The sequence below is a fragment of the Lissotriton vulgaris genome, chromosome 2_1, assembly GCF_964263255.1.
Source record: "Lissotriton vulgaris chromosome 2_1, aLisVul1.2, whole genome shotgun sequence".
NCBI lineage: Eukaryota > Metazoa > Chordata > Amphibia > Caudata > Salamandridae > Lissotriton > Lissotriton vulgaris.
In genome coordinates, this window is record NC_141687.1 from 1,824,627,817 (window position 1) to 1,824,651,579 (window position 23,763).

General features: G+C 42.0%; 1 protein-coding gene across 9 annotated transcripts in view; it reads left to right on the forward strand.

The window, feature by feature from the left end:
* The first annotated feature begins 7,738 nt into the window (after positions 1–7,738).
* MORF4L1 (mortality factor 4 like 1) overlaps positions 7,739–23,763 on the forward strand; it is a 220,127-nt gene continuing 204,102 nt past the window's right edge. The window contains exons 1-5 of one of the 9 annotated variants that reach the window (XM_086957918.1): positions 7,755–7,951; positions 18,313–18,412; positions 19,999–20,045; positions 20,679–20,746; positions 22,832–22,918. Coding sequence is in view for 2 of the 9 variants with exons in the window: in XM_086957916.1 (XP_086814042.1) it covers positions 7,912–7,951; positions 19,999–20,045; positions 20,679–20,746; positions 22,832–22,918 (242 nt within the window). In the remaining 7 variants the exon portion in view is untranslated. Of the gene's footprint in view, positions 7,952–8,024; positions 8,164–8,355; positions 8,475–18,312; positions 18,413–19,998; positions 20,046–20,678; positions 20,747–22,831; positions 22,919–23,763 lie in introns of those variants that run through there. The other 8 variants (XM_086957920.1, XM_086957922.1, XM_086957916.1 and 5 more) reach the window with 8 other exon arrangements.

A 23,763-nucleotide genomic window follows, 5' to 3' on the forward strand; every position in this document is an offset into this window, starting at 1 on the left:
CTACTCTACCCCTCCTTGCCTTATCTGACATCTTTTACTATACCGATCCCCTAAAAAAAACCTTTCTAAACTCTTCCCTCTAAGTTCTCCCCTCTAAAACTCTTTTTTACTCATCCAAAAGCCTCCTCCTTATTTATTTATTTATTTGTTTATTTAGAGAGTTTTATATAGCGCTACTGGACCCGAGGGTATCAGAGCGCTTTACAAGGTCAATAAACATACATGAAATAGTTCACAGTGCGCATTAATCATAAGAATTCCAAAACATTACATTCACATGGAAAAGAGGTAGCTAAATAAGATGGCATATTCGCATGCAGATAATGGGGGAGGATAAGAGAGGGGAGGAGAGGCAAGGAATGAAAGGAGGGTATAAAGAGTAGGAGAAATAGGGGGTGAGAAACAGGAGGAGAGGAGGTTAGAGAGGTGAGAAATGGGGTGGGGTGAGGTGAGGTGAAAGCAGAGGGGCAGGAGTCAGGCATCATTCGAATCAGAGACCTTACGTGCCCCAGTATTTGTCGAGAAGAAGTGATTTAAGCCTTTTTTTGACGAGAGGGTAGGAGGGGTTGCAGTGGAGATCTTTGGGGAGAGAGTTCCAAATCGTAGGGGCATTACCAGAGAATGCACGGGATTGGGCTTTTTTGTATTTGAGTTTGGGAGGGATTAGGACAAGGGGGTTTGTGCTCCTAAGGGACCTAAAGCACCCAGCTTTTTGTAGTTTGTCAGCCAGATAAGAGGGGGTGTTAAGGTGGAGGGCTTTGTACGCGATACATGCAATCTTATATGTGGATCTTCCTTCGATTGGGAGCTAGTTAAGGTTTTTAAGGACAGGAGAGATGTGGTCGAATTCTTTACAATCGGAGATAGGTCTGGTGGTGAGGTTGAGAACACATTTAATTGGTGCCAGGTGGATTTTCGGGGTGCCAGCAAGTGTTGTGTTACCATAATCAATTTTAGACAGGACAAGTGATTGGACAACGATTCTAAAGTCATCGGCAGGAATAAAAGGTTTTAGTTTTTTGAGGTGATGAAGGGTGAAAAGGACACTTTTGATAGCATTTTTAATGTGTGTGATGAGATCAAGGTTCAGATCAATACAGATGCCTAGGGATTTGACAGAGTTCGAGGTGGAGAGGGGGCAGTTAAGAGCTGTGATATCTTTGATCCAGAGTTGAATAGGGAGAGAGTTGTTCTTGGGACTAAATAGGATGATTTCAGTTTTTTTAGGGTTCAGTTTGAGATGATTGAGGTGGAACCAGGCTTGAACCTTATTCAATGTGTCATTGAGGTGAAGGATGTCATTGTGGGATTTGATCTTGTAGTAAAGTTGGGTGTCATTGGCGTAGAGGTGATAGGATATTTTGGCTTGTTTGAGAATGAGGGTGAGTGGTTCCATGAATAGGTTGAATAGTGTTGGAGAGAGGATAGAGCCTTGTGGAACTCCAAGTGAGACCTGTTGGGGTTTGGAGAGGCATTGACTGAGCTTAATTTGTTGGGATCTGTTTTGATGGAAAGAGAAGAACCATTTGAGTACGGTGCTCTCAAAACCAAATCGAATTTTAAGGGTGTAGAGGAGTGTACAGTATCGAAAGCTGCCGAAAGGTCCAGGAGGATTAGCAGAGAGGATTCACCTCTGTCAAGAGACAGGTGGATGTCATCAGTAAAGTTGAGCATGGCCGTTTCAGTACTGCATCCTTTTCTGAAGCCTGATTGGAACATGTCAAGGATATTGAAAGAGATGATATGGTTATCAAGTTGGGAAAGGACACATTTTTCCAGGACTTTAGAGAGGAAGGGAAGGTTAGAGATAGGGTGTAGGTTGTTGAGGTAATTGGGGTCGGCGGAGGAGTTTTTGAGGATGGGGGAGATTTGACCTAATTGAAGGGAGGCCGGAACACAGCCCGTGGAGAGAGAGGAGTTGATGATGGTGGTCCAAAGCGGGGCAATGATGTGTTTGAATTCTTGGACCAGGTGAGGGGGAAGAGGGTCTTTAGTGTGAGAGGATGGTTTGAGTTTAGAGACGATATTGACGATAACTGTTTCGGATACAGGGGAGAATTCGCTCCAGGAGGCATTGTTTTTAGTTTGGTGGTGTATGAGAGCAGAGCCTGGGAGGAGGGGTACAGAGAGTGGTTGGAGGATGTCTTGAGACGGGGGGAGACGAAAGCGAGCTAGTGCTATGCATGTTAGGGAGGAAGTGAAGTTTGAGTGGAGGTTGAGGTGAAAGGTGGGGACGGAAAAGGAAAGTTCAATCGCGTTGACTTTGTTGGAGAAGAAGCTTGCTATTTCTTCACATCTTTCAATAGTGGCTAGTATTTTCGGAGGGCCAGAGGAGGTTTGTTTTTTAACAATGTTAAAGAGTTCTCTGGGGCGGTTTCTGGCATGATCTAGCTGGGTGCGGAGATAGGAAGCTTTTTCATTTAAGATGTGTTTTTTGTATTGTGCCCTAGCATTTCTTAGAAGCACTAAATGGTCAGTGGTGGGATGATTCCTCCAGGTACGTTCTGAGTGCCTGAGAGCCCGTCTTTCCATGTTAAGGTCAGAGTTGAACCAGGATTTTGGAGGGATGTTTTTTTTCTTGATTGTATTTTATAGGGGCAATTTGCTCAAGGGCATCACGAATCGAATTGTTGTAGTGTTCAGTGAGGTCGTTGGTGCTATGTGAGAGAGGGGGTAGAAGTAAGCGAGATTTAATGGTAGATTCCAATTCGCCTGGAGGAGTGAGGTGAAGTTTACGAGTAGGTTTCAAAGGTAAAATGCCTGTCATCAGGGTCGGTGTATAATGGAACCATTTAAGTTGAAGAGGATAAGGTGATGGTCAGACCAGTCTACTGGAAGGATCTCAGAGAGGGAGGCGAGATCCTTGTTAGTCAGGATAGCATCAAGGGTGGCACCTTTGTTGTGAGTTGGGGGTTGGCAAAGTTGGATCAGGTCGGTAATGTCCAGGATATCGTCAAATCGGGAGACTGCAGGGTCGTCATTTTTATTCCAGTGGATGTTGAAGTCTCCAAGAAAGACGTTTTTACAGTGGGATAGTGATGCTAGCGTAATAAGGTCGGACATCTCTTCAGTAAAGGATATAGAGTTTCCAGGGGGGTGGTAGATAGTGTGAAGCCTAATGGTAGGGAAGCCTGGGGTATGGATATCTGCGCAGAGGTATTCAAATGTGGATGGGTCTTGCAGTTGGACAAGCGAGATATTAAGGTTATCTCTGCAGATAGTGGCAAGGCCCCCTCCCATTTGTTCAATTCTATCTTTTTTTAATGATGAGATAACCCGGGGAATCAGCAGATCTAGAATAGGAGTGGAATGGGGGTTTAGCCAGGTTTCAGTAAGGAATGCTATGTCTATGTTTTCACTGAGAATTGTTTCCGCAATCTCAGTTACGTGGCAGGAGGCAGATCGGCAGTTAATCAGCATGCATGACAGGGGGGTGGGGTCGGGTAATTGGGATGGGGAAACAGGTATTAGTTGTTGTGGGAGTCTGGGTGATGTAGGAAGAGGGGGTAGTCTGCTTTACCCAGGAGAACAGGGATAGTGGACTGAAGAATAGGGGAAGTAACGGTGGGATTCTTGGGGAGATGTCAAAGAGCTATTAAGGGTGTCGATTTGAATGGATGTAGGGCACGTGTCATGGGGAAGAGGGTGGGAAGTGTTAGCACTGAAGGCATGGGCGATTTTGCTGAGTTTAGTAGATGTGGATGGGGTTTTGGGGTTAAGAGGGAGGGTGGGGGAAGGTTAGTGCTGGTGTAGGGGTTATCGCAAGGGGACGTGTAGGTAACCGCATCAGTGCAAGGAAGGCAGTTCTTGGAGGGATTAGGAATAGAGGAGTCGGTGTGTGATGATAGGGGGATAGAGATTAGTGAAGGGACAAATGTGTGAGCCTGGGTAGAGGGGTGGGCTTTAATGAGGAGTGAGACATCAGTTCTGAGAGAGAGGTGAGATCAATGACAAGGCAAGTCCGGTGTAGTTCAACATTAAGGAGTGATTGTGTAAGAAGTGTGGAGTGAAGAGGATCAATAATATTAGGGAGGATAGGGGAGTTAGCAAAATTCAGGGGACGGAGATTGATGAGAGGAAGGGGGGATAGCCTGGAGGGGGGAGGGAGTTTGAGGTAAGGTGTGTGGCGTGATCATTTTTGGAGGGGGCAATGGTGGTCGACATGGGAGGGGAATTAGTAATGGTTGGGGAAGTGGCGGGGAGACAGTAGGGGTTGGTGTACTCAGAGTATTAAGGGATATGTGGGATAAATGAGAGTCCGCTGGAGGGAGAGAGGGGGAGGTCAACGTCGGAGGTGTGCGAGAAAGCAAGGGGAGGTGTGGGTCATTTGGCAAGGTGGGAGGGGAGAGAGTGCATCAGAGAGTGAGGTGAAATAGGAGATTGTGGGCGAAAGGGCAATAGAGGTGAGTGGGCTAAAGGAATGAGGAGTGATCGGGACAGGGACATTAAGGGGTTTAGGATAGTTGAGAGGGGGGTGGACAAGTCAATGTGCGCAGGGGATGTGGTGGGTGCATTAACGTTAAGGGCTAGGGATTAAGACGGGAGTTAGAGATGGTGGTGTAGTTGGGGGTTGTGATAGTCAGTAGAGCTTGGTGATCAGGCGATTTTGTGGAAGGGGGAGTAGCGGTGGAGTTGGGGAAGTCGGTAAAATCTGGGTATATAGGTCGGAGATGGGGTGGGTAGAGGGTGGGTTTTGGAGAGGCGGTGGGAGGGTGAGAGGAACCGTGATTCGTGAGGGCTCCCGGAGTTGGGGTGTGTCAGTGAGAAGAGATGTGGGGGTGGGGGAAGAAAGGAGAGGTGAGGAGTCCGGGGGATGAGGGGGTGAGAGGGGGGGATTAGAGAGCTGTGAGAGGAGTTGGGATAGTGTAATAAAGTGATGTTCAAAGATGAGGAGGTGATTTTCAGAGGCTTGAATGAGGGTGTTTCCGGATTTGAAGATGGAGATGTTCACTTCGCCCAGGAAGGAGGAAGACGGAGTGGTAGATAGTTTGAGACCGTAAGGAATCTAGCCTGCCATCTTTCCCGACTTCAACTGGTCCAGAATCAGGCAGCCAGACTTATTTTTCGGCAGCCTAAATATCAGCATGTCACCCCTTTGCTGAAAACTTTACACTGGCTCCCTGTTGCACAGCGGTGTGTTTTCAAAATGGCCTGCATCATTTTCAAATCCCTGTTCTCATGCTCTCCTGCCTTCATCTCTTCTTGTTTACTTGCCTATGTCCCTTCCCGTCACCTCAGATCCTCAGCTCACAACCTCCTGATTACCCCTAGATTTAACCGCAAGAAACATGGAGGAGCTTGCTTCTCCTTTCTTGCTCCGGCCAACTGGAATTCCCTCCCTCTTGCCATTCGTCTGTCCACCGACTATCGTTGCTTTCGCAACTCTTTAAAAACTTATCTGTTTCGTTTGGCGCATGCCTAGCTGCCCGGCCCCTGAATGTTCTCCATCTACCCGGTCTTGAGCGCCAAGAAACCAATTGGTGTATGTGCGCGGTACCAAATCCTTTTTAATAATAATAATTTTAATAATAATAATAGCAGGTGACCGTGATGGGGAGGTGTCGTAGGAATAGGCTTTTCCACTTCGATGGGCGTTTGGAGAAGAAGATGAAATTGGTGACAACAGAGGAGTTGAGTGTATTGTGGCGATCCGCATAAAGGATTTCATGGTGTAGACATAGGAGTTTATGTTTAAAGTTTTTTTCCCATGTTTGGAGAGATGAGGAGTGTATATGATGGACCAGGAGTTGGGGCCTAGTTTCGAGATGGGTGAGGATGAGGCAGAAAGGGGAAATGTGAGGGGAGGCATATTGGGGAGAGTAGGGAGAGTGTGTGGATAGAGTGCGGGGAGGGGTGAAGCAAAGACTGCTTGGACCACTTTGAGTGGGCGGGGAAAATATTGGGTTCAAGTCCAAATTGTAAAGAGCGGAACTGATAAAGAGATGTGGTGTAACCAGTGGACAAAATAGGTGAATTCAAACTCAGATATATGGATGAGGGTGGGAAGAGGCTGAAGGAAATCAATTAGGTGGTAGCATGTTAAAGCAAAATCAATAGTAAGCGAAGGCATAAATGGCGATATAATCATATATGGGATAGATGGAGCACACCAAAACATCAGGTGCGGACAACACAAGATAAACAGTCAGTAGAATATGGACAACACAAAGCAGATGGAGCACCTCAAAATGCATAGAGTCAGCATGTAAATATGTTATATATGGAAGAAATAGCATATTTGGTTAAGATAGGGCTTAACATAACAGAGGGATGTCAAGTCGGAGGTAGTATGCTGGTACAAGATAGGTAAGCGGAGGTCTAAATGGTGATACAGCATATGCATACGTGAGGAAGATGGAGCAAATTGAAACACCTATTGCGAACAAAACATGAAATGCAAACAATAGTATATAGGAGACATACTGCAGATGGAGCACCTTACAATGCACAGAACCAACAATAAAAAATGGCAAATGTGGCAGAAAGAGTATATAAAAGAGTGGAGTATAGAAAGCAAGATGACGATAGTGCCTTAACTAATGAAGGGGAAAAGAGAGAAGACCATAAATACCATCAAAGCAGAAGAATAGAGAGGAGGAATAAGGAACGGGGGCGTAGAGCAGCATTTAGTCAAGGCAGAAAACAAGTAAAATAAAATAAAGGAGAGGAACAAGTCAGGATGAATTCAGGAATACATTCTCAATATGAGTAGCAGAGTTCTTGAAGGACTAGGATGGCCAGTAGGAGGCCAGTCAAGTGCTTAGAGGGAACCTGCGCAGCCCCACATTAAGGGGGAGCAACTTGCTGCTGGTTTACAAGCGAAGGGTTCATCAGCAAATATGCTATAAAAGCAGGTAACCCATGTAGGTCGTCTGGGAAGAGACAGTTCTGGGAAGGCACTCACCTCGACGGACGGGGAGTCAAGCAGGGCAACTTCGCTGGAGGAAGCGGACTAGAAATTTTTTTACAGAGGGTCTGAGCACCAAAATGGCCACACCGATGACCCAGCAGTATAGGATTTAAAAACAACCTTCACTCTTTTATCCCTCCACTATCCTTTTCAATCTAAATTAACAGACTAACATGTTCACTTCTCAAATTCCATATTAAACTATACTAATATACTACCCAAATAACTGAATAACATATCCACTACTCAAATTACTTCATATTTTTTTTACTATACTAATTTTCAACAGTAATCCTTTATGGGTTCCAGAGTGGCGTGCTACTCACCAGAAAAGCGCTTCAACACCCATCAGGGGTAACAAGTGCTATATGAATGCAAATCTTACTTCCCCTTTTATCCCTACGCTATCCTTCTCACCCAAAGTAACTGAATAACATTCACCACTGACATTACTTCATATTTCACCATAATAATTCACCAATAATCCTTTGTAGGCTTCCTGAATAGCGGGTGTCAACAAGCGCTATATAAATGCAATTACAATACAATACATGGGCACAGGCTCACTGAGTGAGAAAGGTCATGGCTTATAATGGATCGCCTGTAAGGAAAGTGGAGACTGTCTAATAAACAGCGGATTCAATCCCTCCATAAAGAAATTAGTGCAGAGTGAGTTTGTGGAATCTGGGATGCCAACAGGATACAGTGTGCTATCTCCACGCTTTGGACAGCACGAAAACACTACGACCATACTCACTTACACACTTTCAAGCATGAGTGGATGATGTGGGCGGGGCCTCTTGTCGCGCAAGCGCTGACTCAATGTTTGACGCCAGACGTAGGTGGGGCCGAAAGGGAGCGTTGTTTGAGGGTGCGCAGCTTTCCACAGTGGTCGCTTCGCCATGACGTGTCGCGGGCGGTGGCGGCTGCTGGGGCGGGCGCGCGGTGATTAGATGTGGCGGGGCCGGGAGCGGAGGCCCGGGGAGGAGCGGGCAGTATAAATGGCGCCGAAGCAGGAGCCCAGGCCCAAATTTACCGAAGGTTAGTGAGGGGCGGGGCGCTGAAATGGACCGAGGATAGGAGGGAATGTGGTTATGGGGATAAGCCCTATTGCAGAAGGGGGCGGGGGCAGTTGGTGGGGGAGGGGCGCCAAATCCAGGGGATTGCGGAATTCTTGGTACTGGTCGAGCATACCTGCCGCAGAGAGCAAGGGACCACTGGAGGGGTATATATTGATCCGTTTACTGAGTTAGGTGAGTGCATGTTTTAAACGAACTAGGTGAGTGCATGTTATGAATGAACTATTAAGCGTTCGGTCCTTTTGCGCCTCTTTCGGCATTTCCCAATAAGTATGTGGTGTTTCATAACCCCTCCTCCCCGTTGTCCCATCCTCCTCGCCTTCTCTCTCTCTCTCTATATTGGCTGTTTGAGCTCCTCCCACATCCTCCTTTGGAATGCGTCTTTTCTTATTTTCCTTTTGGTGTTTGTCATTCAGTTTCCTAGCCGCCTCTTACTAAAACGGTTTGTGTTTCGGCGATTAAAGTAGATTTCGGATTCGTTCAAGGTATTCATCCATTTATTCTGCGTCCGAGTTGTTTCCTCCTTCCTAAATCTCCGCTTCTGTTGCACTTTCCGCCCGTTCTTCTCGCAGCTTCTCTTTGTTGCACCTTATTACCGTAGCTATTCATAAATCTCAGATAACGTGGACTGTCCTTGGTCTTGACTGACCCTTTTGCTAGTTGAGACTAAGTTCATTTTCTGTTCCTACATTCATTCTAAGCGATCGTGAAAATGCGGATGTCCAAGTTATTACAACTTAACATTCTTCCCTTTTTCATTTATTGAAAAAAAAAACTCAGTCCGTGAATTCGGTCAAGTTACCCCAGCATTAGAACAGCAACCGCTCTGTAGCAGGGTTAAATTGGTAAGGCGGGCGATGGGCTGGTATCGGAGTTAAAGCTGTGGGCCTTTGGCTGTGCTGTTCAAATGCCCCCAGCGCCCTTTCCAGAGGCCGACGGAGCTATATTACCTCGCTTTTACCAGCAGGGCGTCAGTAGGTGTCAATCGGCCTCTCGCTGGGTCGTCCCACAAATGTATTCAGATTGATCGGGTCCCTGGGCGCATATACTCGGGTGTGATTCACCAGTGTGAACTCATCCGTGTACAAAGAGCCCAGGTAATATCTGTATTTTAATATTCTCAGTGGAGTTAAGAAAAAATGCCTTTTAGAGACCACCCCCTCTTTTCGTAATATTTAAAACAAAAACATTGTTTTGCAAAAAGGCGCAAATCGCAAATGTGAGCCCCTTTTTTAAAATTATTTAAAATGCCCATGCCTATTTTTGATTCCAACCCTGCCTTGTAGGGTCTAGGCTGTCCATCCTAGTGTTGTACAAGGACTTTAATTTATCCCTGTGTTAGTTTACTTACGGTCTAAATTTGAAGCAGCATCATAACTGTTGTACTTTATTCACTCTGACCCACGTTTTATTTATCTTCGTTGAAAGTGATTTTTTTTTTGTGAAGTGACCAAGAAAGGTGAAGTTTGTTATTTCGAAAACCATGGCCGGACTTAAAACCTTCCAGCTGTCTGGTTTGCAAAATACATCTTGTGGGCATTCAGAAACCTTCCCTGGGATTGTGTTCTGCTCATTGCTTACCATTGACGTTGTGGTTTGTAACTCACATTTTTTGGCTTTCTTTTTGATGGCTTATTTATTTTAGGCTGTCCAAAGTGAGTTTGTCTCTCCCAAGGAGCACAGCCCTTTCACACTACCTCCTTGTATTGTTCCACACTTGCTCTTTTCTGTAAACAGGCCTTTAAATCTTGTTCTTAGCTTGTCACGTTTTCTGTTCTTTAAAAGACCAAGGTAAAATGTCATTCTCTCTTTGAGTGAGATTGTTGGTTACTTTTCTCTCTCTGACTTCAAAGTAAGATGATTTATGTGACAATCTTGCTGGATACTGGGGGTGGTATTTTTTTTTCTAGCGCACGTTTAAATTAACTGTGTAAGCATTTGTAAACTTTATAGTTTTCTTAGTAAAACTGGATGTCTGTGCAAATGTAATGGTCATTTCAATTTTAAATGTGTTTTGTGTAATAGTCGCGGGGTACCACACCATGCATACTCTACGCCACTCTGCTTAACTGTATGCCATTGCACTCTACTATGCAGCACTCTAATCTACAACGCTGTATTCTGTGCCGCTGCACCCTAAGCCACTGCACTCTATGCCTCTATACTTTGCAACATTATGCCTATGAATTTTACACCAGTCCACGCAACTCAGTGCCACTCCACTCCATTCTTTGCCATGCCTCTTTTGACACTCCATGCCACTCTCCTCTGCGCCACTAACATCTATTCATACTGAATAGCAGCCATGCTGGTATACAATATCTCTAAAACACATTGTCAAAGCCAGTAGCTCTTACATTGGCAGGACTATTGGCTTTGCCAGTGCTTGTTAAATTAGTTTTATCCACAGTACAAGCATCTGTGCTACTGTACAGCATGGCAGCAAAACATTGATAATAGCTGTCATAGGTGAGCCCTGTTGGCTTTGGCAGTCTTTCCATGTTAACACTGCCTTTGCAAAGGTTTTACCTCAGTACCACGTTAACCACACAAATACAGTAATGAGCCACTGAAAACTGACTAGTCTGCCTTTGTGCCGTCCTTCTGCGTGGCAACATGTTTTATTTTTCTTAGAAACTATTCATCCTTTGAGCTAGAAAAAATATTTCTTTGTTAAAATCTGCAAATTATGCCACTGATGAAGTCTGGCAAATCCATAATTATGTGTAAAACTCTGCAGAATTGCATAGTTCCAGTGTCCATAGCAACACTATAGATTTTCAGACTGCCGGCTATGTGGCTCTGTAAAGAGTTGCCAAAAATATAAGAGGGGTCCAAGTACACAAAAGGGAAAGGACGCCAAGTTCAAAAGCTTAAAACAGAAAATCCCTTTGTGTTCTCTTTGTATGCATACAGTACACCAATCACCTTTAGCAATCGTTCACCACTCACGCCCACTTCAATATAGCACCAATGGGAACTCAAGTGTCCAATGTCAAAAAAAAGGGAAGTTCAATTTTATTTGTATCATATGTTAAAAGTGTAAGACCACATAGATTTGTTCCAAATTTTTATAATATACATAAAAAGTGTGTATCCACACACATAGGATTATTCGGCGTTACCAAAATACATATACATTGGGAAAAAAACATACTATAAAAAATAAATAAGCACGCAAGTTGCACAATAAACTAACAAATGTATGCAAAGATAAGTTGGATTAAAATACATTGAGATCGTTTCCCGTAAGCGCTCATCTGTTTTTTGTGGATACACACTTTTTATGTATATTATAAAATTTTGGAAGAAATCTATGTGGTCTTACACTTTTAACATATGATACAAATAAAATAACTGAACTTCCCTCTTTTTTTGACATTGGACTCCTGAGTTCCCATTGGTGCTATATTGAAGTGGGCGTGAGTGGTGAACGATTGCTAAAGGGATTGGTGTACTGTATGCATACAAAGGGATTTTCTGTTTTAAGCTTCTGTAAAGAGTTGGCCTTTTGAGTAGCCGTGTCAGTTTATATTCCCTTTTCTTTTTGACTATATTAATCCTATTTTACTTTTACCAAATATTAGGCACTCTTGCTCCTGTCTTAGGCTGAAATAACTTACAACCACACCAAAGTCAGTGAAAATAGAAACCATCGGGATGAAGTTGAACCCGCAAGATCTCTGACCAAAATTAGGGAGGGATCTTTTTCGTACTTGCACACTGAATGGTACTTGTATGCTGTCACTTTAAAATGTAACTCTTGCATTGACCTTGTAGACATGGATTGGTGCCCTTTGAGCCTGCACTACTGGCTTCACCAAGTTCTGCGGTTCATTTAGCAAGGTTGTCCCAGACTTGCCTTGCAGTGTTATTGGGTGTAGGCAATTCTGATTAATGTACTTGTTATAAGCAATGATAGGTTGAAACATGCTCTGCAAACAAAAGCTTTTTAGGTTATTAGTAAAGCATATATTAACATTACATTTATCCTGTATCCTCTCAAGGACGGTCGATTTTGAGTTTCAGCCGCAAGGACATCATTATTTAGATTAATGTACATCACTCATGAATACCTTTTAACAGACCTGGTTGCTGGTTGTCACAGCATGCTGTAGCTGTATGCTCACATGCCTCTAGAAAGTGACTACGTACGTATCTGGACCTAACTATATTCTACTCTAGACGATAGAACACTTTCTAAGTTAAGTCCTTCCAGTATCTGTATACCTCCTCTGTCAAGAATGTTTTTTCATCATATAGTCCATGGGATAGTAGTTGTCTCATTCTCATGCACTCAGTTCTCCTGTATGGGTGTAAATACACCTAGCTGGCCTTGATCCAACCTTTTCCCATCCATTGATGCATTATATGGCCCTTGTGGTGTTCTGTGCACCACCTGACTGGGCAGTAGTCTGGGGCCTCCCTTAATATAGGTTTGGTTCGATTTGTTTACATCTGTGATCTAGGTTTAGTGCTCAACAACTTGAAGGACAGTAAACATTCAAGCATCCTATTAATCCTTATATTAGCATAGAGATGGGGCCCATTCGGTTATTTGAGAGTGTACTTTGAAAGTGTTAATATTTTCATTCAGTGCATTTGCCATTGCTTCTTATTCAAGTATGCAGTTGTATGTGCTGTAGAACTGTTGTGGTATTCCATAACTGGGGAGATATAGATGGTCCTGAAAATGCTATTTATGTACCTTTTTACAGTTCTTAACATTAAATAACTTTACAATATCTACATCAAACATTTTACTGCAATTGGACGTGTAACTAAGTCAACTTACATTGAACCAGTATCTGGTCCCTGAGCACTCCTACAACATAATCTCCAGTGAACTCAGAAATTTCTAGTCTCTTGCGTTCCACTTTACTTAAGATGCTGCTGTTTGAAGACGCGCTGGTCATGTATCCTTTCACCAAATGCAAACACTGATAAATAACTTTGTTTTACTTTGTCCTCTTCCAGCTTGCTCGTGTTCTGCTGTACTCTGAAGTAGCAGCCTACATCACACATTCTTCCTCTTCAACCAAGGCGTTGTTTGGGGTTGTCGGCTGGCAGTCTGCATTGTAGAAATAACATTTTGGTGGACGGAAATCACACTATGCCGTGTGAATGTCTGTGGAAATTCTTATACCATTTCATCATTATTCTGTCCTGCCCGATATCGTTTGAACAATAACAATATGAAGGCCTTCAATGGACATTCTGAAGAATGATACAACGCAATTGTCTTTGTAGTTAACACCCTCTGCCCTCTTCTGTCCACGTTTGACTGATACCCTGGTTTCACTTAAGTTTGATTCTCATGTACCCCTTTGCCTCTCTTTTTTTATTTTTGAGAGCACCTTTTTTTTGCACATAACGGAATATATCTGGTGTCCCTAGGGGATAGTAAATGCTTTTTATTCAGGCACATAAATACATCCTTTTCTCTGCACATTTCCCTCAGATCACTTGTTCCACTTTAAGTATTATCTTTGTAAATGTTAGTACGAAACCCTCGTTTGCACTTGTGCATTTCCATTATCACTTCTTTAACCAAGGCCTCCACAGTCAGTGAAGTTGCCATATACACTTTTTGGCTCCTTGCCTTGTATCACTGGCCTCCAAGACATTATTCTAGGCATTTGTTGTATACATCGCTTCATAAGGACTTGCAATAGCTAATGTTGCAAGTTTACCTCATTCACCTCACAATCTTTTTAATGTTCTTGCTTTGCTGATAGGATGTAAAATAGTCTTACTAGTTAAATGTGTTCACATAATTCCTCATTCACTCTCTTTCTGAAATTGAGAACCATTGATCACGATTCAGCGCCTTTTAAATTACTGAGTAGATCAGTCATGAAAATAGTTGCCTTTTCCAGGAGCTTCCCACTTATTCCATCATTACTGTCCTTTGGATAGTACACTAAATCAATGTACCATTCCTGATACCTCTGTCCCTTCTCATCAAGGGATACTCGGCACCTTCTAGTTCTTCAGAAGATGAAATATAGATCAAGGTGGATGGACTGCTCCTTTTTGCAGCTGGGTCATAATGATGTATAATTAGCCGCTGAAAATGAGTAGAAACTACATTTCTTCATTCACGTTTACATATTGTAAAGTCAGTTGTACAGTGTAACCACTCCGTGTGCTGTGGCCATGTTTTGAGCTTGTTAGAGCTGGCTGGCCACAAACTAAATGGATAATTGATAGGACACTGAATACCTCTTGGTGCATGCATGGCCCCATCCATCGGTCCTCTAAAAGAGAAGCTGCAACTAAAATAAAGTCAGAATTGTTATTGAACACCGTAAACCACAATTTTCTGCATTCCAAATGTTCTTAAACACATTTTCTCTCCCACTTTGAAACTGAAAACAGACTCTTGGAAAACCAAACATCCTATTTTGTAACATTGTCCTTACTCACAGAACATATATATACATCTAAACTGCGGCACGTTTATATATTTTCTTCTAACTAACCAAGCCTAACTCTTAACCGAAGGAAACTTCAACGTAGAAGACAAATCTATCACAATCATGAGAGTTGTATGTTACCAGTCCATTCCAGTTCATTTTTCTGTTCCTCTGTTGCCTAGTCAGTTCAGTCTCTGGCATTTGTTGGGTGATACTGTCCTGTATTTCATAAAAGTCATTCAATGGGATATGGGGAAGAAAAGGTGATCCATTTTATGCTAGTCATAGTCTGCCTTTAATAATTTCATATCTTCCTCTAACTTCACCAGTGGATCTCATCATTCTATTACTGTAACCAACTGCTTTGATCTGGATTCTGACTTGCCTTTGGAGATGCTGGTAACTAAGTCTTCCAATGATGGTATTCAATTCTTCATCTAGAAGGATTTTTTTTCCTTCACATGCAATTTCATGTGGCACTGGTCAGTGCCAATTTCAAATGAGGATTTTACTTCTGCGTTTGCAATTCACTTTGCTGTGCAGGTAAAAAGCTGGTCTCAGCTAGTTAGGAACGCTTTAACGCTGATTGTAAGCTGGTCAGAACAAGTCCATCACACGGTCTTTCAGTACTAGGCATTGACTCCCCATACTGTACAGTGTTATTTTCCAGGGGCATGACCATGGTCCATTGAGCCGTCTACTTTAAAACATCTGATATTTGCTTCTAAAGTGGGCTCCTCGTGACTGCTTATCAGCCCAACTGTGGTCCAACCCCCAAAAGGGGTCCTTAGTCCAGAGGCCAAATTGAGAAATATAAATTGAAGTTTAGAACACTTCTGCCAGTCTGTTTCTTATGACTGAATGTTCCATTGATCTGAAAAATCAATATTGGTTTCTTTTGTTTCATTTGACAAAGCTTAATTTTAATATTCAATAGAAAACGTGTAAGCAAACACTGTCTTCACAAAGGCGCTCTTGCAAATTATGAAATTGTGATATTACAGTAGATATTAGTTTAGTCAAATGTTTATAAATGTAGGCTTCCCGCTCATGTCACATGGATAGATGCATTACTCTTTGGTAGAATGCGTTATGTTGTCACCATGCTGTAATAAAACTTACTAGAATAAATACTCTGTTATATTTGGCTATGAGCAATACCTCTAAGTTGGATATCTTATCCTCTGTCAAACCGAACTGATATTCCAGTTTGTCACATAAAATAATTTCTAAACTTATCATACATTTATGGGTGGGATCTCCATTACAAAATGAGTGAGTTTTTTGCGGATCAGTTTGGTAGAATACTAAACATTGTGGATAAAATGGGGGGGATCAAATCAGCTGATGAGTAGTGGACACCCCTTCCTTTGTTTACCCTGATTATTATTACAGAGGGTCAGTATTGGGTGTAGACAAGCTTTTACATTTTGAGTCTTGTTTCCGTAATTTCCCCTGTTGTCTGAATCATTGTGGTTGTGGATAGAAATGACCAGCCTATGTGAAAGAAGTATGTGGGAATAGTGGACCTGCTGGACAAAATGTAAGACTAGAGTAAAGTAACTCCACCACAACACATCGTTTTCAACCAGCCTATAAGATATTCCGCATGACTGATTTGTTTTTTGCCCAAGCTGAATAGGCGTCCTAGGAAGGAATACAAGAAGCAGTTTCTAACCTAAACATTTCAGGATTGTTTAGTGAACTAAAGGCTCCCTTCCTTAACAAGTGTATTGCTTGTGTGTGTGTGTGTTTAGCTAGTAATTCAATTAATGGGCGTCCTTGTCTCGTAGAGGGATGGATGAGCTTGGCTAAGAGAAGCAGTTTACTTGTTGTCTTTTGAGTCTTGTATTAACTAGGTTACAAATATTGGTTTATTACATACTTGTGTGCCCTTCCTTGTATTTGTATGGGACTTAGGATCCCAGTGAGCACCTTACACTAGTATGGGTTTCCTCATTGCATAGACCTGTTTCCTGTATGCAAACGTTCTTGCACAATAGATATTTTTCGTTGACTCCATAAATGAAGGTTCCTAGAGCTGATAGCTGAGATGTATTGTGCAAGCTTAATGTCTTATGGAAATAATAATGTAGCTTCATTTGTTTGGGGTTGTGTTTGAGACTTAAAAGGCCATGTTACAAAAGAGCACTTTTGCACACTTTTTATCATTCGTAAATTGGTTCTCAAAGATGTCCATCTGCCATCTTTGAATGGTAATTTACAAATGGCCCATAATGCATGCACAGGGGGCTTGTTTATCCATGACTCCGATGAAATGATATGCATGTTAACCCCTTCGACGCTGATGACGAGCTGGGCTCGTCATGGCGTAGCCTCCTCGCACGCTGATGACGAGCCCAGCTAGTCACGTAAAGTGCGTTTTTTAAAAACCCAGCGTGCGAGCGGAATTCCGCTAGCGCGCATGCGGTTAAGGGCGTCGCCACCCCCACCTCCATGTGCATCTAGTTCATCACCTTTTTTTTTTTGAGAACAGCATCTACAGAATTGAAGAAAAAAGTGATATTAGCTTTGTCAATGCCTGTTTTGTTATTCTCTCTAGCCATTGGAGCAAACTGGTTTTGGTGAGCTTTTCACAGATGCAAGGGGCATTTGCAGTGGGGATATTTTAACTAATGAATGTTTTAGGAGTCTCAGTATTATAGTCTTGCATGACCAGTTCATAGCACAGACTGACACTTTGTTGATCTATGGCCCAATTTAGATCTCTGTGAACGCGTCAAAATAGTGACTGATATCCCATCTGCTGAAATATAAATCCCATAGGATATAATGGGATTTATATTTCCGCAGATCGGGAGGCCCTAAGTCTCTTCCTTTGCTTGAACAAGCAAGTGTCTGAAAATTAGATCAACACCCTGTACACCCTGTTTTATAGCTGTTTAACTGCTGCCATAATCTTTTCTGTTCACTTTGAAGAGTCCAATAGGTTAGTTTTGAGAGGTAGATAAAATAGCTACCTTTCGTCATTGAGTTAGGTTTGGCAGTGTGCACTGCATCCTGGGCAGATTTGAGGTGGATGCAAAATAGGCAAGGTCCTTGGTAATAAAACTTTGAATCTAGGTGGCTATGGTTCCCACATAAGTAGGTACGTTATTGATTCAAGAATTTCTTACCTGTTAAGATTGGTTACTGGGGATATTGAACTTAATGTATGTTTGTCTTCCTGAAGGCTAAGTGAGCACTATTTTGGTTTAGTTCACTTTGCTTTTGCCACATTAACACTTGCTATTTCTAGAGTTTCCTCGAATCGCTGATTGTGTCTTGGTAGTTGTGCACAATGCTTGTTAGGTGTACTCAATGTAAAGAATATGTCTGTGATATGTATCTTTGCTCTTGCAGCAAATGCCTGTTTGTCCTTTAATGCCCGACCAATATTTTTGCTTTTAGTCAGTTTTTCTTAAACCAAGACCCCCCTCTGTTTTTAATATTTTATAATTGCACAGTCCTTATATTTTTGTTCACCGTTGACTGTACATTCCTCCAGTACTTGGGTTGTGCGCTTCAGCGTTTTTTTTTTTTTTTTTTACCGTTTGTGCCAACCATAGTTGGACTGTTTTTTCTTGGTGTACTTTGCAGCCTTTAATCTGTGAACGCTGTTCACTGAGAGGGCAGGTTTTGTGCCTATTGGAGTTTTTTTCGAAATTTTGATTCTTTGCTGTTTAAGTGTGACTAAAACGGTTTATTGCATCGGGTGAGGGGCAGCAGTAAGTAACCTGTGTATCTGTATGCAATTATTCAGTGCAATTCTTTTGGTGCAGTGTTGAATGGATCCCAGTGCAGATTACGCTTTAATTCATACTTCTCAACTCTTGTAGATGTGTTGTGAGAATCCGGAGTTTGCAGTCTCAGAATGTCCCTGACTGTTTTTGTTTTCTCGCAGGTAAATAAAAAAGCACACCGCCTGCTTTTGAAGGACAGTTGCATCAGTGCAAGGTTTTTTAGTAAGGAGACTCCAGATTTATCACTGCTTGAGTTGAGAAGTATGTTATTTTTCTTTTTCTAAATTTATAGGGGATCTCAGATTGGAACATGTGAAAGAGGGTTATGAATTGGACTATTGTGGTGGGGGGTTGGTTCTAGAGGGAGCAATACTAATCTTGCTCTAGCCGTTACAATTGAATCACTAATGCAGAAGAATTTTATTGTTGTATTTTAGCCTGTGAAATTGGGTGGGACACTGAGTTGGTGAAGATTTACGCCCCCCCCCCCCCCAAAAAAAATATTTTGAAGTCTATTCACCACCCTTTTGAATCTACTGACCACTCAGGATATCACATTCTCAAGGATGTTATTCATTTATTCTTTGCTATTGGTTAAGTGGGTACTTCTAAGGCTATAAAGTAAGATCTTTCATTGTCCTCTCCGCTCCATTGTCAAAGAATTTTTTTTGTTGCATGCTACAGTTTTTAAATCCATAAGTGTAGCCAAGTGCTTAGTACAGATGATTAAAAGGAGCGCCCCCTCCCCCGCTGATGGCTAGCAGTAATAACCTTACTGTAGACCTCGTTTATTCATGTGAAAGAATGTTAAATGAATCTCTTGAATGCATGTTTGAGTGCGGGGTAATCTTTGTGCTTCACAGCATTTCTTCCTTCGGTTGAAGGGCAGGCTAACATGCATGCAGTATTTTGTGTTCTCTCTGCTTTTGTCTTCAGTGTCTTAGGCTGCTCATGGACTGAGAATGGGAGTGCGGACATGCTTGTAGTGTTCTATAGCTCTGATGCAGAGTGGATGAAACAGTTCTAGTTTAACATACAGTGTAGAATACAAACCTAATGAGTGATTAGTAGGAAGGCTACCTGTTTGCCTTGAATTTAAAGATTATGTATATGCCTTTTTGTCCCAAGGAAAGTATTTCTATTGATTCTGGAGTACTGTTTTGTAGCAGCCACCCACTTATTAATGCTGTTGAATGCTCTGGCTTCTTGCTTTCATGTTTGAATGATGCAGGACTTAAGTAGAAAACCTGAGTAATCGTTGCTGTACAACAATATTTGTTAACTTATTACTTTAGCTAATGCTCATTTTATGGAGCTTCCTACTCTGACAAAAAGGTACTTAAAGGCTTAAATGTTAACATTTCAGACTACAGTATGGTGAAGGCTAGTCATCCGTGTAGGGCTCCTGTTGTATACTTGCACATCTAGATGGTGCAAAGGATGAAGTACACTGCCTCCGTGCTTTGGTCACCAGTTTTCGGCGGCTTTGTTTTTGTGAAAAGTATGGTACAATGTACTAAAAGGCCATTTGGCAAAGCAACACTTATTGGTTACAATTGTTAGATTTGTGATTTTTATTTTTATCTTCTCTGTAAACCCTGTTATGATTGGACTCTTGTATGAAGTTCTCCAGCGCCTTTTCACATGGTAGCTCGCTAATGCACCGCATAAACAGTTTCACTTGTAAAGCAGTGTACTTTTGGTGTGGCGTCTAGATTTTTGGTAAGACATGATCTGCAAGGAGGTAGGGTGTATGTCTCAGCCGTTACTGTTGGGGATTCGGATGTCAGATGCATGTAATGTCTCATTTTTAATGCCTGACTAACCCTCCGCTCCTTGTTTCGTAGGGGAGCGTGTTTTGTGTTTCCACGGACCTCTCCTTTATGAAGCCAAGGTATGTGTGTCTTTTTTTTGGATGACCTTAAAAATGACCTGCATTACAAAGTACCTTGTTTACCCCCTGTGTCATCCTTTCTTTTCTCTTTGGGCCGCCTCCACTTACAATACTTGTATGTTTTCATGAACTTAGGCTGTATTGTGAGAATTGAACCCCACTGTGTAAAGACAGAAAGAAAGCATCTATTTTGTGTGCAGCTGAGAAACGTGCCCATTTTGATGCTTTACATTCAGCACATTCACTACTACCTTTATAAAGTTTATAGTCTGCGACCCAATGATGTTTCGTGACTTGGAGAATGTTATCATTTGGCATTCACCATGATGGCAAGTACCAAATCAGTAGAATGGCAAATTGTATGGGGTCTCTTCTTTTTAGCAAGTACAGATGGATAAGCAATTGGGACTACAGTATGAGGAGCTAAGCAGTTAACTAATCCAGCTTCAAGTGTTTAAGCGATTAGACCGTTCGGTACACAAGAGACAAAACTGCACAGCTACCTTGCAGTTCTTGCTTGCATTTGTTAATGGATATCATTGTGGATTTGTTCTATTTTTCGTAGTAAATGGCCATTATATTAAGTGTCAGTTCAAGTTGAACATGTGACAATTTCTCAATACTTTTTTTCAGTGTGTGAAGGTTTCCATAAAGGAGAAACAAGTGAAATACTTTATACATTACAGCGGTTGGAATAAGAAGTAAGTACTCAATGACTCATAAGACTTGCATGTTGTAACCTGATAATTGGGCCTTTTCTACTTCAGTCAATGATGGGCTTTACTAAACTGTGTGTGAGCAACTGGATTTTCTTCCATTTTCTGTACATCCATATTCTGCCCCCTCTGATACCAATAACTCAATCAGTGTGAAAGCATATTACTGGGAAGGAGGGCAATGAGTAGCTTCCCAGTAGTAGATCAAGCTCTCATAAGTATTTCCAGTTTGAAATTGCTTCAAGATCTGAAACACGTGAGGACTAATACAACACATGTTTTTTTTATTTAAATCTTCTACTGCAGCACTGGGCATAGTTTTTTCAGTGGTTTTGGGTTAATATGTATTCCTTTTTAGGTCGCAGCCTACCAGACAGCGCAGCTGTCGAGTTTGCTAAAGACATCTTGGGGACTTTCAGAAAGTTGACCTAGGATTGCATTCCGCCGTTGATTACCATTGGCTTTGTGGTTTGTAACTCACACTTTCTGACTTTATTTTCTTTAGGCTCTACAGGTTCAGTTTGTTCCTCCAGTTGCCTAAAGTGTATTTACTGTATTCTTCCACAACCTCCATTTCTGTAAAGAGGCCTTTAAATCTTGTTCTTATCTTGTCATATTTGCTGTGCATTCAAAGGCCGAGGTCCTGCATCAGTGTACTCTATGCCACTATACTACATTGTTCACCACTGCACTCTGACACTACTCTGCAAAATTGCACTGTCCTCCACTAAACTCTGCGCTACTCCACTCTGCGCTACTCCACTCTGCGCTATTCTACGGCACTATACTATACTCACACCACTTTAAGTTATTCTTTGCCACTGCCCTCTACTATATGCCGCTGCATTCTGCGACTTATGTATGCCGCTGAATTCAATGCCACTGCACTCTATGCTACTATACTCTGCAACACTACGGCAATGCACTGTACACCTGTCCACTCTACTCTATGCCACTCAAGTGTATTCTAATCTATACGACTCTAAACTATGCCACTTCAATTCACGGCACTCTGCCAATCTAACAGTACTCCACTCTTTGCCTTTTCAGTTCGACACTCCACGCACCTCTCCTCTACGCCACTAACTTTTAGCTATGATGAACAGCCAAAAGCTCTTGCGTAGGCGAGACCGATTGGGTTTGCTAATGCTCTTTTAATTGTTGTTGCTGATTTGAGTGTTATTCTCCTTTTGGAATGTTAATCTATGTGAACATTTTAATAATGAGCAATTTGAGAATAAAATAAATGTAAGTTCTCGCAATCATAGTATTCTAAGGAGCAAAAGTCGTTTGTATTCAACTTTTTAAAATGCATTTGTTTTTACATTCCCTAAATATTTGGTTTAGTGTGCCAGATTATTTTGGTAATCTCTTGCTGTGTTTCCAAATTCATTCTCAATGGCAGCAAACTCGTATGCAGTTTGGTTCCCTCTTTAATGGTTGCCCATGCTGAAAAGAGCTGCAGTCTCCTTAATTGGAATTTCTAGAGTGTCTTGTAGTATGTTCCATCATCACGAAGGGTCTTAATGCAAGAAATCTTAGTTGTTTTCCAGTTAGTTGTCTTGTGTAGGTATGCCTGATATATTATATATTATATATTTCTATTTCTACTGGTGCCTTTTGTGAAATATGAATTGGTTGTGGTTGAACTGCCTTTAATAAATATGTTTTAGCTTAACCAGCTGCCTCATTCTGGTCTTGCCTCAGTCCACCTATAACTATGGCACTAGTGTTGCTTGCACCAGCTTCCAGTGACCTAGAAGCTGTGAAGAAAAGGGAGATAATATAACCACCCTTTTGGAAAAAGCCCTTAAATTTACCTCCTCCCAAGAACTGATTGGGTGTAATTACCATGATAAACACCCTATGCATCCTGTCTGGTTTTCTGAAACAAATTTGCCAAAATCTAATTATTTTCCTACCATGGCATTCCATCAGCCCCTTTAGCATGAGATGAGTTGTTGTGAAGTACTTGACCATTAGTATTTGGGGAAACTGGGGCAGTTGGTCTCTTACTCTTTGTTTTGTCCAATCCAGGGATTTGTTACTTGATATGTTTTTTTTCATCAGCTGGGATGAGTGGGTGCCAGAGAGCAGAGTACTCAAATACGTCGAAACCAACCTGCAGAAGCAGAAGGAACTTCAGAAGGCTAATCAGTAAGTATTTGTTGCCACTGTCCAGCACCTTGGATGCATCTCCTTGTGCAGGAGTGATAACTAGACGGTTACTGCAGATAAATTAGCTTTTCTCCCTGATGTCAACCTTTTTCAAGACATTGAGGGAAGAGTGCATCTTACAGCCAGCATTTGCGAAGACCGTAGATCGTGCTTTAATAGGCTAATGCCTAAGCACATGAAAGCAAGAAATGAAAAGCAGAACGCATTAAGGACCCTCTTGCATTCAGTGCAGTCTGGTTTGTTTTTTCGAATAAAGCAGATTGCTGTAAAGTAGTCCGTCGTGCAGTTCACTGGAAGCACTTGAGTGGAATTCCTACATCCCAATTGTCAATAGCACGTCTGATCCAAGGCCTGATCAGCAAACTTAGTGGCTGAAAGAGGCAGGTTGAAAGGGATGTTCCCAAAACACTTTTCTCTGTGTATTGTAAGTAGTAGGCCTATTTGACAATTTCTCTGTCAAAACCCACAACCTAAAAAAATTGGTGTCTCGGATCCCTGTTAGTCGTGTATAAGCACTACATTACTGTTTGACAGACCTGTAGCATTTGTGCACATTTTAAATGTTGGCCTTTGTGCGCGTACAGTTCTCGCTGATTGTATTTATGCATGTATTTTTTATGTTTGACTAGTTTCAATTTGCATGATGATTCTATAAACTTTTGCTTATCTGCGTTCTTGTTTTGCAAGCCAGTCTTGCCAGCCACCTTGCTCTAAATAAATATTTTATCATGCTGAATGCTAAAGAGCGCATATATGCTATATTTCTATTGGAACTGCTTAATCTAGTTTGTCTCTTGAGGGTTAACGCTGTGTGATGTTTAATT